The sequence below is a fragment of the Chelonia mydas genome, chromosome 4, assembly GCF_015237465.2.
Source record: "Chelonia mydas isolate rCheMyd1 chromosome 4, rCheMyd1.pri.v2, whole genome shotgun sequence".
Classification (NCBI taxonomy): Eukaryota; Metazoa; Chordata; order Testudines; family Cheloniidae; genus Chelonia; species Chelonia mydas.
Window position 1 is genome coordinate 117,423,503 of NC_057852.1, and position 13,999 is coordinate 117,437,501.

Here is a 13,999-nt window from a genome sequence, read left to right on the forward strand (position 1 = left end):
TCTTGTCTCTCTGATATCCTGGGACCGACACGGCTACAACAACACTGCATACTAATTTTTTTTTATTCTAAAACATTAAATTACTCATTTCAAGTGTTCAATGCCCAGTAATAAAAAGTCACATTTCAGTATAACTACAGAATTATAGCATAACAGCAAATAAATGGAGTCAGGGAAACAGATAACACAACAGAGCTTAATCTTGAACTACACTGTGCTACAGCATTGTACACATACTAACCAATGCAGCTACAGTTGGACCATCGCTAGCCGAGAACTCCGTTAAGCAACCTTTGCTAGTACAAGTTATGGTCACAGACCTACTTTTCAATTTGTTTGATGAAGGTGGTGTCAATCCGTCTAGAGTTCAAAATTTTTTTTAAATATATTAATGTAATTGTGTTAACATAAACATTTTTGGAAAAACCTCTAGCTGTATACGTGGTAACTCCAGCATTCCTCTAAGTGAAATTTACCTATTTTTCACTGCCACCTTCTGGTGAACTGTCATACCAACTTTAGTGGTAGAATTTATTTAATCTGAGGAAGAGGGAAGGCATAGAAAATATGGGTGAAATCCTGCTTCATTTAAGTCAATGGTAAAACTTCTGTTCCATTAACTTTAGTGGGGCCAGGATTTCATCCTATCTATATAAAATCTGACATTAGCTCTTACAGAAAGCATTAGCTTTTAAAGAGATCAGTCTTTCACAGAGTAGATAGCTGTACCCAACTATCTATGGTTATATAAATGCAAGACCTACTCTGATAAATTTTGAAGTAACCCCAGTGGACCAAATTGAGATATTAATTAATTAGGTTACAGTAATGCCCAGTGGTTCCAATCAGGATCAGGGCTTTGTTGGGCTAGATTTTTTATAGACAGAGGTAGAACTGGTCCTAAACAGTTTACAATATCAGAAATTAAAAATGTATGAAGAAATTTCTAACCAAAATGGGAAAAAGTGATTTAGTCATTTTATAATATGTTACTTTTTACAGGTTTTTAGTAATTAAATTATATTTTTCTCTTTTTAATGTAGTGGTGTCCCTTTGAGGTAAGGTTTGAGGGCACTCTGGTGAGGAGAAACCTGCATTGTACTTCAGTGTTTAAAGCTGTCAAACCAGAACATTTCAGTTAATACACAACTTAGATAGATAAATCTGAAGAAAACTTATTAGCTGTTATACATTTTAGTGAAATGTAAATAAACTTGTTTCTTAATGAGATTTTCCTCCTCTTTTTTTTGTCTCCTCCATTCTGAAACAAAAACACCTCAAGAATGTTACACAAATGCCAAGGGAGAGAATGGTGTAGGAGAATACCCAGATGTAAAGGAAGTTCCCAACAATGAAGAACATCTTTTAGATTTTAATATGGTGAGTGATTGATTTATTTTTATCCTCTGTCATCACAGTATTTGTGGCTGGCCCCAGTTATATTCCAGACTACAAATTCTGATTTTCTCCACATTTTCATTTTGAAGCCACTTTCTTGACCTGGCATTCTTTGCAAACTCCTCGCTGTACTTACCTGTCTTTTGGCCAAGAGGGTGGAATGTAAGCCCTCTGGGATGATTGTGAATTGATTGGTCAGATTTGCTGGAAGAGTGCTGTATTTTTTCTTCACAGAGCTTACTTCCAGTAACTAGGGTGGGACAGTGTGCTCCTGTGAACCACATAGAGCCAGCTGTTATGGGGAGTTAACAATATGCATGTTGAACTTTGTGTCCTTCTTGTAAGTGACAAACTACTTATTTGGTGAATGGTACTTTTGCAGTAGGAGAAAATGCCTTTTGTCCCAGTTATTGCTACATTTCACTTTTGCCAAAGATGACACTCCTCTACTTAGTGAATTGCCCAGTAGGGTATATTATGTAGTGCTGCTAGCATCTAGATTTTGCACTCGACATACTCCTGTAAGATCATTGATGCAACTGCAAATACGATGTGTTTCCAGAAGTGCGGCTTGATGCAGACAAACTAGCATGATGTGAGACCTTAAGATTTGGGAATGACTTGGAGAGTCACTCTCCAGTTAGCAGTGATAATAATGTACTCAGAATTAAAAATGTGGTTCAGAAATTGGCGAGAGAGTCAGAAATGGAAGACTTCGAATGGAAGGGTGGGTGAAAAAAATGCTGCCCTCAACCTGGATTTGTCATCACAGCCCAACCCTCGCTATTCACATCTAAGTTAGAAAGGGGAAGTGGGAACTGTAACTCTGAATAACTGTGGCATCTTTCCCCTAACATAAAAAATAAATTATAAAATCTGCCAGCTTATAAATAGACAAATATGTTTTGTTTTCCACTGTACCAAATAAAGTGTCAATTTAAATCCTTAGGTTTCTTCTGTTCATGAAGCAAGGTGTGCAGATGATAGAAATTCTGGAGCAAAACCAAATGGCTTCAGAAAGAAAATATACTCCAGTGATAGCTCCAGCTCTGAAGAGACAGCTTCAGAAGGTGGAAGTGAATGGGCTGATCCTTGTGAGGAGGAGCTTTTTTCTCGAACTCACCTGTAAAACTGCCGAATACAACAAATGATTTAAAAGTAACATGAGATGGAAAACTGTCCTTCCTGAGGGTCTGTAGCTCTAAAACAACAACTTGAGTTTCCTCTTCAGTTAACGGATTCAGATATGTATTTATCTTTCTCTTCTTGCTTATTTTATAGTTAGGGACATAACCGTCCTGTTGAATATTTTACTTTCTCCAAACTGTTAAATTCTTGGCTATTTGAACTAGATTAGATTGTGTTGTCAAATCAAGAATGGATGTGCATGTGCTTGTCTTAGTGGTACCACTGCTTTTTTGCATCTTCACTGCAGTTATTGTCACTCGTAACTGTAGCCCTACCACTATTACTATCTTACTAGCATTGCAGTGTCTACAACTACTTCTGCTATTCAGAGACATTAGCTTTCGGCACATTTAGGATTTGTTCTTTGAGAACAGGGAGATAAATACTAAACACTGTAATCTATCAGTGCCTTTCTGAATGCAGGAGAAAAGCATGAATGACTTGTCCAGTCTTCATTCAGTAACTCTCATAACTTTGAAGTAGGAACAACAGGGTTGTGCTTTAGAGACTTACAGAAACTGTGTTTTTTATCCTATGATTTTCCCCTCCCTCCCCCCATCCTGCAAACCAACACTGAAGATGCTATGGTTTGTAGTCTTCTTGCTAACTGGAAAAGCCAAGGATTTTTGTAGGTATGGAGGCAATGTGGGTTTTTTTTCTTTTCTTTTTTTTTTTTTTGTCCTTTTTTAGTGACCTGCCATTATAAGGTAGAAGTATTTAAAAAAAAAAAAAATCCCACCAAACCCCCCCCCCCCCCCCCCCCCCAAACCACTGGGGTTATGTGGGGATTGTTGTAAACTTTGTAACAAGTAATAAGGATTTTGTCTTGTTGCAAATTATTGCATTCATGTAACCTGCAAATGCATCCTATATTGAATTTGAGCCTGATGACTAAAACTATCTAAAATGCTCAGAATGTTCAGTGTTTTATATGCAAAAGGTCAGTGCTTCACTTGAAAGAAATCCTGTGGCTGCTGCAGTTAGCTGCTGTTGTGGCTGTAATTTAGTAAATCTTGTAGTTCATTTTGTGTTCCTGAGAGAATGTTAGGGGCAAGTTATGTGTGTGGTGGGTGGGAGGGTGGGGAGGGAGGGAAGTGATGACTTACAACATACATGTGTGATTGCAGTAGTGATTGTTGCTTTATGTGACTTGCTTTTAAATTTTATTTTGTTAACCTAGAAAGTGAATACATCATCAAGTTGCATCTGTACAAGACTATCAGCTCCTTGTGCTTTTTAATACATTATGCAAAATTTATAAGCCAGGAGGAGCAATATTTGCAAAACTAAACATCCTAAGTTTTTACCAACTAAGTTTTTAAAAAACTAATCTATACAATAGCAGCATGTCTATAACATCAGGAAGTGCAGAGAGTCTAGTACTGACTTGAAAAAGCTTAACCGTTAATTTTGACAGGCAATAAAAACTCCTAAGAATTATAGCTGTTTGAAATATGATCTGAACGGGCTTTGAAATATGTTCTGTGGCAGGGAAGTGAATTGAATAACTGGGTTTTGTTGCCTTTTCTTAATTGATAGTACAAGAATTAAGATCTGTGGTTATAAAACCGTGCAAGGCTGCATGTATCCTTTTTGCTGAAACCCTTACTTAATTGGCTTTGTTTGTTCTTACCAGGAAAATTTTTCTGATCCTGCTATTAAACTACATTATCTTAGGGTTTATATTCATGCAACAAATCTTTTGACACTTTAAACTTTTTTAAATTTTTATTTATTTGCAGATTTTGGATAGGTTTTTATGTATTTTACTTTCTTCTGGAGCTTCCTTAAGAGGTTGTGTAGCACCTGCACTGAAAACTATTTATCTGTAAACGTGAAAGTAAAATGAACTTAACATGTAAATTCCTCAAATCACTACAAGCAAGAATGGAATAGAGCTTCATTCTAGAATAAAAAATGACCAAATGAACATATTTCAAACACAATCTTTAGCTCAGTTTATATTCGATAGAGCTGCTTTTTTAGTAAGAAAGGGCTCAAAAACAACAAAGGTGTTGACTTTAATTACATTGTGGTGTAATATTCCAGCACCTTTGGGGAAAAATAAAATGGTATATAATTGAGCTTGGGCAATAACAAATTGTCTGTACTTGTTTTCATAGTTTAATGGCTAAAGCTCTAAAGCTTTCAGTGAGAGAGTTGAGGTGTGGTTTTTAGTTTTTCTGTATGGATAGAGACACAAAAAAGCATTAAAGGTTGGCAAACGCTGAACTGCACTGTGGTATGAAGCGCATTGCATATCCATAGCACTGAAATATCAGTTTTCCATTCCTGGGCTGAAATTTGTTTCTACTGTTTTGCTTCAAGTGGTTGTATTTGTTCTGATTTCATGTACACCAGAGTAACTGATTTTGTTTTCTTGTGGGGTTACTTAACACCAAATAAAAATATAAAAGGACAATTGGATGGCCTGTGTGTATTCTTTTTGCTTTAGTATATAATTCTCATTCAAATTTGAACATACAACACTTAGTAATTAAATATTTTGAGGTAGAGGACACAGAGTGCAGATATCTAACACAAGTCCTCTTTCCATCACTATAATGTCTTTCTGCTCTGTCCCTGTGTTTTAGTCTAATTGAGACAAATATGCACTGCATGTGTCATTAAAATCTTTGGACCCTTGAACTTGTCTCAGGAAAAAAAAGAAATTTCAGAAGAGATGAACACACATCAGAATTCCTGCCTAATTACTATTGTAGAAAATGTCATACCCTTAGGTTTAAAGCGGTCAGAAACCTGTTGAGAGAAGATACTGGATCACTACAAAGAGAATAAGAATAATCAACTGGGAAACACTAATCTAACCTCCTTGATCAGTGAGATTGAGATAATGTTTTACATAGCACTGGCGGATGAAAGACAAGTTTTTGTTTCTTCCCCCAACCTAAACTCAGCCATTCAGACTCAGAATATATTTGATTTGTAGATCTATGGTGAATATGATTCTCACTTTTTAAAAACCATTAATCTCAACCAAGTGCCTGAAAGTGAAGTAGAAACTTCTCTTGTGTGTCAGCTTGAACTACAGAGCTAGGATTTTTTTTAAATTGATAACTGTGGATATAGGAAATTTAGTTAACACCTAAACTAAATGGCTTCATTTTCACTGATCTCAATAGGTAATCTATAGATCATGGGTATTATATGCCCTAAGTTTGTAGCTCTAACACACAGAGCATAATGAAAAGTGTAACTTGGCCCTCCACACAGAATGTGTGACTTTCCTGGACTAGACAATGTGGAAATAGTACAAAAATACACACTTAGGTACGTGAGACACATCCGTACAAAATTTCTTGGAGAAAAATATTTAATGGATGGTACCTGTTTTGCGGAGTGCCAGTGTCTTGGTCATTTTTCTCAATTACCTAAATACATAGAGATGAAAACAATTGTAACTCAGCTCTTAAGTTTCACTTCTTGGAAGGATGGTCATTGCATAATCTTCTGTGGTCACAAAATCAATAAGTTGTGTACTAGAAGTACATATACTTCAGAGAGACAGTTCCAAACAATTCCCACAGATTTATCTGTCTGAAGGTCCACTAAAGTCAGTGCCCAGCACATAGCTAAATCATTGCACACATCTAGCAACATTTACCTCTAATTTAAAAGGTTGCAATAATTTCCAAATTGAAACTCTAATCCTAATAATTTCAGACATTAATTGTTCTAGAAATAGTTTTTCTTTGTGATTATAGAGGACTTTTGTTAAACGGATTAAATTGGTCAACCAGGCCTTTTGATCATTATATTTGAATGATTACTACAGATTTCTCGAACAGTCAGCTTCCCCTTCCAGTATGTGATACAAGCAACACCTCTATTTTGCAAGGACAGCAAGTTCTATTAGTCATTTTAGTGCCAAGTCAGGTCCATCTGGTTATAGTTGACTTTAGTGTGCACTCCCATCAGCTGTAATAGTCTTTAGCGGCAAATAAGACTTTTTTTCAGTAAACAACAGTGCTGATGCTTAACTGTTAGTTGCTCTTAAGAAGTGCGTGAAATTCTTTCCTCCCTTTGGAAATGTCAGAAAAATTATTCTCAGTATAATTTTTATACCAAATGCCTTTGCCAATAGGAAAGGGGTTTTGGAAAGTACCTTTTGATCCATGGGACCAAATCAGCCCCAGTGTACAAGTTGTGATCCTTAAAATCAAACTCCAGTGAATGAATTTGACCATTAAGGGCTCCCTTCCCTCCAGCTTTTGGATGTCTTTAGCTTGTTTACTTTTGTCTCAACCTTTCCAGACTACTGTACCCTTCAGGAATCTGATTTGTCTTGCTTACCCCAAGTTTCACCTCACTTAAAAACTACTTGCTTACAAAATCAGACAAAATACAGAAGTGTCACAAGACGCTATTATTGAAAAAATTGCGTACTTTCTCATTTTTACCATATAATAAAATCAATTGGAATATAAATATTGTACTTCCATTTCAGTGTACAGTATATAGAGCAATATAAACAAATCATTGTATGAAATTTTAGTTTGTACAGACTTTGCTAGTGCTTTTTAATGTAGCCTGTGATTAAACTAGGCAAATATCTAAATGAGTTGCTGTAACCCCTGGAAGACATTTGTGTACTCCTTTAGTATAATTAATAATTTGTATGTATATGACATCTTTCACTGAAAATCTCAAACTGCTTTACAAAGAGAGTAAGGATATTATCTCTGCCTATTGAGCTGCCCCACAGGAGGGTAGGTCTAAGGCACTTGCCAGTTAGGCAACCCACTTGCTGGGTAAACAAAGAGCTAGGAGTGCTCAGCTCTTTCATTTGCTGGAAAGCCAACTAGGGAGCAGCTCATTCTCATGGCTGTCCTCCCCACAGCCTACTTTGTTTCCTCTCATCCTTGAGGTCACTGGCAAAGCTCCTCCCAATTTAGCACAAGTTGTAGAAGCAGAAGTAACTGATGTTGCATCGCTTCTTGCTCTTCTCTGCAGAGGGTGCTTTGTGCATTGGAGACTGAACACAGTTCATTCTCCCTTCAACCCTTCTGTGATGAAGGAGGAAAAAGACTACAAAAGGAACCTCAGAGACCCAGGGGGAAGGGTGGGCAGAGAGACCCACAGTAGCAATAGAGAGCCTATTCCACCTATGAAATAAGTAGTAGTTTTCAAGCTTTCCAGAGTGGCTCACAACCATGAGTGCTATCCTCAGGGCACAAACCCCCAAACTGGTTGTGCTTTCTATACTTAGATTTCACCAATCGAGTATCAAGTGTGAACTCCTCAAGCACTATAACAGCCTTAACATGGAGTCACAGACAGTCTCCTTGGGTACTCTGGTCTATCTTGCCACCTAAGCAAGCTTGCCTTTGGGATAGATGGTCCCTTACACCAAAAATCACAACAATATTCAGAAAAAAGAAAAGGAGTACTTGTGGCACCTTAGAGACTAACATTTATTTGAGCATAAGCTTTCGTGAGCTACATGCATCCAATGAAGTGAGCTGTAGCTCACAAAAGCTTATGCTCAAATTTGTTAGTCTGTAAGGTGCCACAAGTACTTCTTTTCTTTTTGCGAATACAGACTAACACGGTTGCTACTCTGAAACCTAACAATATTCAGGTTACGCCCAGTCCCCCCAGTCACTTAGGGCAATTGTACCTTAGATCTCTCACCAAAGACAATGCTTGTAGCCAATCCTATAATTAACTAAGAAAAAGAAATGTTGTTTACATGGTTAAAGGAGGTAACCATACACAAATGAGTTACTTAGGTTTCAAAAGATAATAGAAGATGCTGTAATGTGCAAACACTATGTCCTTTAGGGCTAACCTAAGCTAAGCAGGTTGTGGATTCCTTTCTTCTGCTTAGAAACATTGCCCTCTCCAAATTCCAAGCAATTTGATAGTGATAATTTTTCTTTACATGGATTTTTATGTCCCTCCCCCAGAGCTCAAGCTGATGGGAGAACTTTTGTGCAGGTCTCCAAAGGCATGGGGGAGCAATCAACAAAGTCTTTTGTACACTGATGTTCCAAAAGGGCTTGTCTGGTGTCTATTGGCTTTGTTTTGCTGGGCAGGAGATGACACCTCTTGTGATAAATTACTATTTCACACTTGGTAATGCTTCTCTCCTGACTGGGTTTTACAGTTTTAGCAAACACTTTTATAGTTACAGAGCAAACACTTAACCTATTACCTCATCAAAGATCTACAGCCTATCCTGAAAAATGATCCCTCACTCTCACAGATCTTGGGAGACAGACCAGTCCTCGCTTACAGACAGCCCCCCAACCTGAAGCAAATGCTCTCCAGCAACCATACAACAAAAATGCTAACCCAGGAACCTATCCTTGCAGCAAAGCCTGATGCCAACTCTGTCCACATTTATTCAAGTGACATCATCATAGGACCTAATCACATTAGCCACACCATCAGGGGCTTGTTCACCTGCACATCTACCAATGTGATATATGCCATCGTGTGCCAGCAATGCCCCTCTGCCATGTACATTGGCCAAACCAGACAGTCTCTATGCAAAAGAATAAATGGACACAAATCTGACATCAAGAATCATAACGTTCAAAAACCAGTAGGAGAACAGTTCAACCTCTCTGGCCACTCAGTAACGGACTTAAAGGTGGCAATTTTGCAATAGAAAAGCTTCAAAAACAGACTCCAATGAGAAACTGCTGAGTTTGAATTAATATGCAAACTAGGTACCATTAACTTGGTTTTGAATAGAAACTGGGAGTGGCTGGGTCATTACACATATTGAATCTATTTCCTTAAGTTAAGTATACTAACACCTTCTTGTCAACTTTCTAAATGGGCCATCTTTGATTATCACTACAAAAGTTTTTTTCTCCTGCTGATAATAGCTCATCTTAATTAATTAGCCTCTTACTCCACTTTTTCATGTTCTCTGTATGTATATATATCTTCTTACTATATGTTCCACTCTATGCATCTGATGAAGTGGTCTGTAGCCCACGAAAGCTTATGCTCAAATAAATGTTAGTCTCTAAGGTGCCACAAGTACTCCTGTTCTTTTTGCGAATATAGACTAACACAGCTGCTACTCTGAAACTTATAACAGTGGTTCTCAACCTTTCCAGACTACTGTACCCCTTTCAGGAGTCTGGTTTTTCTTGTGTACCCCAAGTTTCATCTCATTTAAAAATTACTTATTTAGTACAGTACTCAAAATCAGACAAAAATACATAAGTCTCACAGCACACTATTACTGAAAAATTGCTCCCTTTCATTTTTACTATATAATTATAAAATAAATCTATTGGAATATAAATACTGTACTTACATATCAGTGTATACAGAACAGTATAAAGTCATTGTATGAAATTTTAGTTTTTACTGACTTCACTAGTGCTTTTTATGTAGCCTATTGTACTCCCTGGAAGACCTCTGAGAGCCACTGCCTTATAACATACAATACAGATAGTAAGATTAATACATGTAGCATCCTACAAGCATTTCATAAAGCCTAAACACATTCTTATCAACTAACAACTATTTTAACAATGCTAGCACACAGGTTAGCTACACTGGTTCCAGCTATGCATTTGTCAGTGTTCAGTGAGGCCCAGGGGCATTGGCATGAGCTGGCAACTGGTCTGCCACTGTCCCAGTAGTATCCCCAAGAGGAAACTGTAGCACTGGGAGATGACATGATTTGCCTCAACTCAAAGCAAAACTGGGACTCAGGATAGTTTCTGTTCCTAGCACTGCCACCGTCTTCTCTAACCACTGGAATTTCTTGCTTCTTTTAAAAATAATTCAAAGTTAGTTTGTTACAATTCAATAGAGCTTGTTTTTCAAGTTCTGAGCACTTTCTAACAAACTAGAACATACTACAGCTGGAAAAAGCATTGCTTTAGTGGCTTGTTGCGTATGCTGAACACTGGGTGATTTTGATTACATGGATTTCACTGTGGAACTGCTGGGTGCGTGTGTTATGATAAGACTATCGTCTGTCCAGGGGATATTTGAAAGTGCTACAATATCTTACTCCATCTAAGAGTCTTCCCCCTTTTTCCTGTCCCTCATTCACCTTGCCACCCTACATGGTTAAAAGAAAAACAAAATTAGGGTCCCCCAGCACCTGCTAAGGTGCTCCCCCTCGCCTCTGCCAATGATAATCTAGGTGTTAACAATAATGGTGCTACGTGCCTGATTTTACTTAGCCCATCCTGCTGCATGAAAAAGTTACAGTTTGGCTGTCCTGCTACATGTGTAGGAAAGAGGCAGACAGATTGGGCGTGGGAGGGGGGACGACAATAAGGGGCACTTCTCTCACCTGACTCTGGTTCACCCAGACCTGTGCTGTTGACATTTCTCAGACACTGATTCACAGAAGGATATTTCTGTAAGGAATAATCCATGCAGGTGGTGGCTGTGTGGGAGATGTATTGATGACCACAGCTGGCCAGAACACAAGCAAAAACTAACTCTGCAAAAAGCAGCATTAATTGAGGTCAAACAGAGAGACCCAGAATTTTGCCTATGTGTTGCAGACCACAGCACTCACTTGTGTGATATGCATATTTTCTGATCGAATCATCTTATTGCCCAGTGCTAGAACTCAATGGTACAAATCAAGTCCACTCATGGTTCCCTTTTTACTCTGTTATCTTGTTCATTAGCCATTTTCTCACACACACACACTAATTCTACACACAGAGAGAAAGCACGACGGCTGATCTCAGCTCTGACATTTGTCTTCAGCAGTGAATTATCCTGTCTCAGCATGACTGAAGATAACAGAGATTATTCATTTGTTACATAGGAATGCAACATACTTCTTGCTCTCCTGCTGTACATAAGGGCTGAAGCTACTTTAAATGACAATCATGAAAAATCACAACAGAAGGTACTGGTCAGTTAATGATAGTGCTCAAACTTTTCATGACCCTATGAGTTGAATCATCAGTGAAATAACATTCATTTAACCAAAAAAAAAAAAAAAAATAGTGGCTTGTCGAAATTGACTTCCAATTTATAGTAGAAAGGTAAAATCCAGTCTTAAAAGTTTTTCTCCTCTGGTGGTGCTCGGGGGGGCGGGGTGGCAGTAGGATTTGTCTATATTGGCACTTCATCGGCAAAACTTGTGTCGTTCAGGGGTGTTAAAAAAACACACACACACCAGAACAACAAAAGTTTTACCAACGAAAAGTGATGGTGTGAACAGCGCTTTGACGGCAGGAGCACTCTCCTGCTGACAAACAGCAGCTACACTGCGTGCCTTTTAGTGGCATGAAGGACAGCTGTGTTGCTAAAAACCTCATAGTGTAGCCATAGCCTAAAGCAAGTGTGTATTGTAATTACATTGATGACAGCCTAGAGAAAGGAAGGACATGTTAGTGGTCTGATCCTGCAGTATGCTAAGAGCTATACTGATATTGCTATCAATGTGGAAACAGGTGGATAGCATCTTGCACATGATGCTCAAAATGTATAGGGGTGAAGAGATGGAAACCAAAAGAGGAGAGAGGGCAGAGATGGACAAAGAGGGGATAAAACAGAGAGAGGTGACAGGAAGAGAAGGAAAGTACATATTGCAAGAACCAACAGTTCTTATCATTCCAGAGGTTCCACTTCTGGCATTACAGATGGGACCAGATTTCCAAAAGAGCTTAGCTCCCATTTAGGGATCCAAATACCAGCCAGGTAAGACTTTCAAAGGCGCTATGGAGCCAGTGGGCTGAGCTCCTTTGCAAATCTGGTCCTTAACACTTCTGTTATCAAGTAACGTAAACTCTCCCCCTTAGCTTTCCCATCTACACCTAAAACAGGTCAACCTAGCTACACTGCTCAGGGCTGTGAAAAATGTCATGCCCTGTGCAGTGTAGTTAGGTTGACCTAACCCTCGCTGTAGAGCCAGCTAGGGCAACAGGCGAGTTCTTCCATAGACCTAGCTACCGCCTCTTGAAGGGGTGGATTTACTACAGCAACTGAAAACCCCTCCTGTCGCTGTAATAAGTGTCTATGCAACAGCAGGGCCGCAGCTCCCTCAATAACCCACTGGGGGTGGTGATGGAAGATGCTTCTATCTCCAACTTTTTGTGAGAAGACTTTATAAGCCCCTCCCCGAAACCTGAGCTTATTTTACACCAAAATAAAGCCTCTCCCTCCATGTTAGGTTTCCAAAGTGGGTGGGCTTTTTGTGCCCCCCGCTTTGGGTCTGTGTCACAGGCCCGTTCTGGGGCTCCCACGGGCTGCCAGGTAGGGCGCTCTCTGCCTGTCTGAACTCGGCGTTTTCTCTCAGCTGTCCGGGTTCCCTGATAAATCGCCACCGGGTGACAAAGACCCGCAGAGACGGTCGCTTTCCTCGCCTCAGAGTCGCCCGGGGTCTCCCTGCTTCACCGCAGGCCCCCTCCTCCCTTGCAGCGGGGCAGCCACAGCAACAAAGGGGTCCCACGCTGCTCCACACTCTCGGCCGCTCCATTAGTCTCCCCTTCCTCGCGGGCCTCCAACCCCAGAGAATTCAAAATGGCGGTAGGCGGAGCTACTCGGAACAGGTACCGCGCCTGGCCGCGGGGAAGCCAAGCCGGGTCCGGCTACCTCCGCCCCCTCCCTCTGCAAGCCCTGTCTCGCGTGCTTAAACGCTTCTCCCGTCGGTCGTTCTCTCGCCGCCGATTGGCTTCTCTCGGTAGCGGGCGGGGCCAGTGAGTGGCTGGAAGGGGAACAGCGGCAACAGAGAGGACTAGCGTCAGCGGTGGGGGAAGAGACAAGTGTGGGGAACAGCAGACCAGGACGGCTCCCGCGGCGGAGGGGGAGCGGCGCGAAGGTGGAACAGCTGCAGGAGGGGCGGGGCTGGGTAGAACGTGACTGTTCCAGGAAGAGCCCGGCGGCAGCGGCTGAGCAGCGCGAGCGCCCCCGCCGCCGCCCCTCTGCCTGCAGCCCGGTGGGCTGTGTGTGTCCTGGGGATGGGGGGCCTGCTCCCCGCTGGGGGTGGCTCCCTGCCGGCAGGGGCTGAGACGCCGCACCCCTGCTGAGCAGCCGAGCCTCCCGGACCAGGCGGAGAATGGACCAGCCCCCGGCTGCCCCTTAGCTCCGCCGCCGCCGCGGGGAGGGCTGGGCATGGCCCGGCCTGAGGAGACCAAAGGACGGCAGAGCTACCCAGGTAACATCCAGCCGGGGAAGTTTTTCTCCTCGTGGGGCGGGAGAGGGTTACTCTGCCCCGGGCTGAAAGGGAAACGTGCGGTGACCCCTCTGCTGCTTGCCAGCGCGGTAGTGGAAACCTGGCATGGCCAGGAACAAAGGCGAGTCCCGGCTCCCTTCCGGCGGCCCTGCGGTGAGGGCACCCCGGATGCGCCCGTGCGAAACTTTCCACCCGACGGGTTCAGCAGGAGCCGCCCTCCCCGCCCCCCGGGTGCTCGGCGAGTTCACTGCCTCGCTCGAATCACCGGCTGGC

General features: G+C 41.3%; 2 protein-coding genes across 7 annotated transcripts in view; both read left to right on the top strand.

Annotated features, from left to right (window-relative positions):
- KIAA0232 (KIAA0232 ortholog) overlaps window positions 1–5,008 on the top strand; it is a 107,293-nt gene extending 102,285 nt beyond the window's left edge. For all 4 annotated transcript variants that reach the window (XM_037898113.2, XM_037898116.2, XM_043544685.1 and 1 more), the window contains 2 exons: window positions 1,283–1,380; window positions 2,348–5,008. In XM_037898113.2, coding sequence (XP_037754041.1) covers window positions 1,283–1,380; window positions 2,348–2,527 — 278 coding nt within the window. In that variant the 3' untranslated portion in view covers window positions 2,528–5,008. The remainder of the gene's footprint in view (window positions 1–1,282; window positions 1,381–2,347) is intronic.
- Window positions 5,009–13,227: 8,219 nt separating this feature from the next.
- TBC1D14 (TBC1 domain family member 14) overlaps window positions 13,228–13,999 on the top strand; it is a 109,582-nt gene continuing 108,810 nt past the window's right edge. The window contains exon 1 of one of the 3 annotated variants that reach the window (XM_027818893.3): window positions 13,228–13,708. In XM_027818893.3, coding sequence (XP_027674694.1) covers window positions 13,666–13,708 — 43 coding nt within the window. In that variant the 5' untranslated portion in view covers window positions 13,228–13,665. The remainder of the gene's footprint in view (window positions 13,709–13,999) is intronic. The other 2 variants (XM_043544688.1, XM_043544689.1) reach the window with 2 other exon arrangements.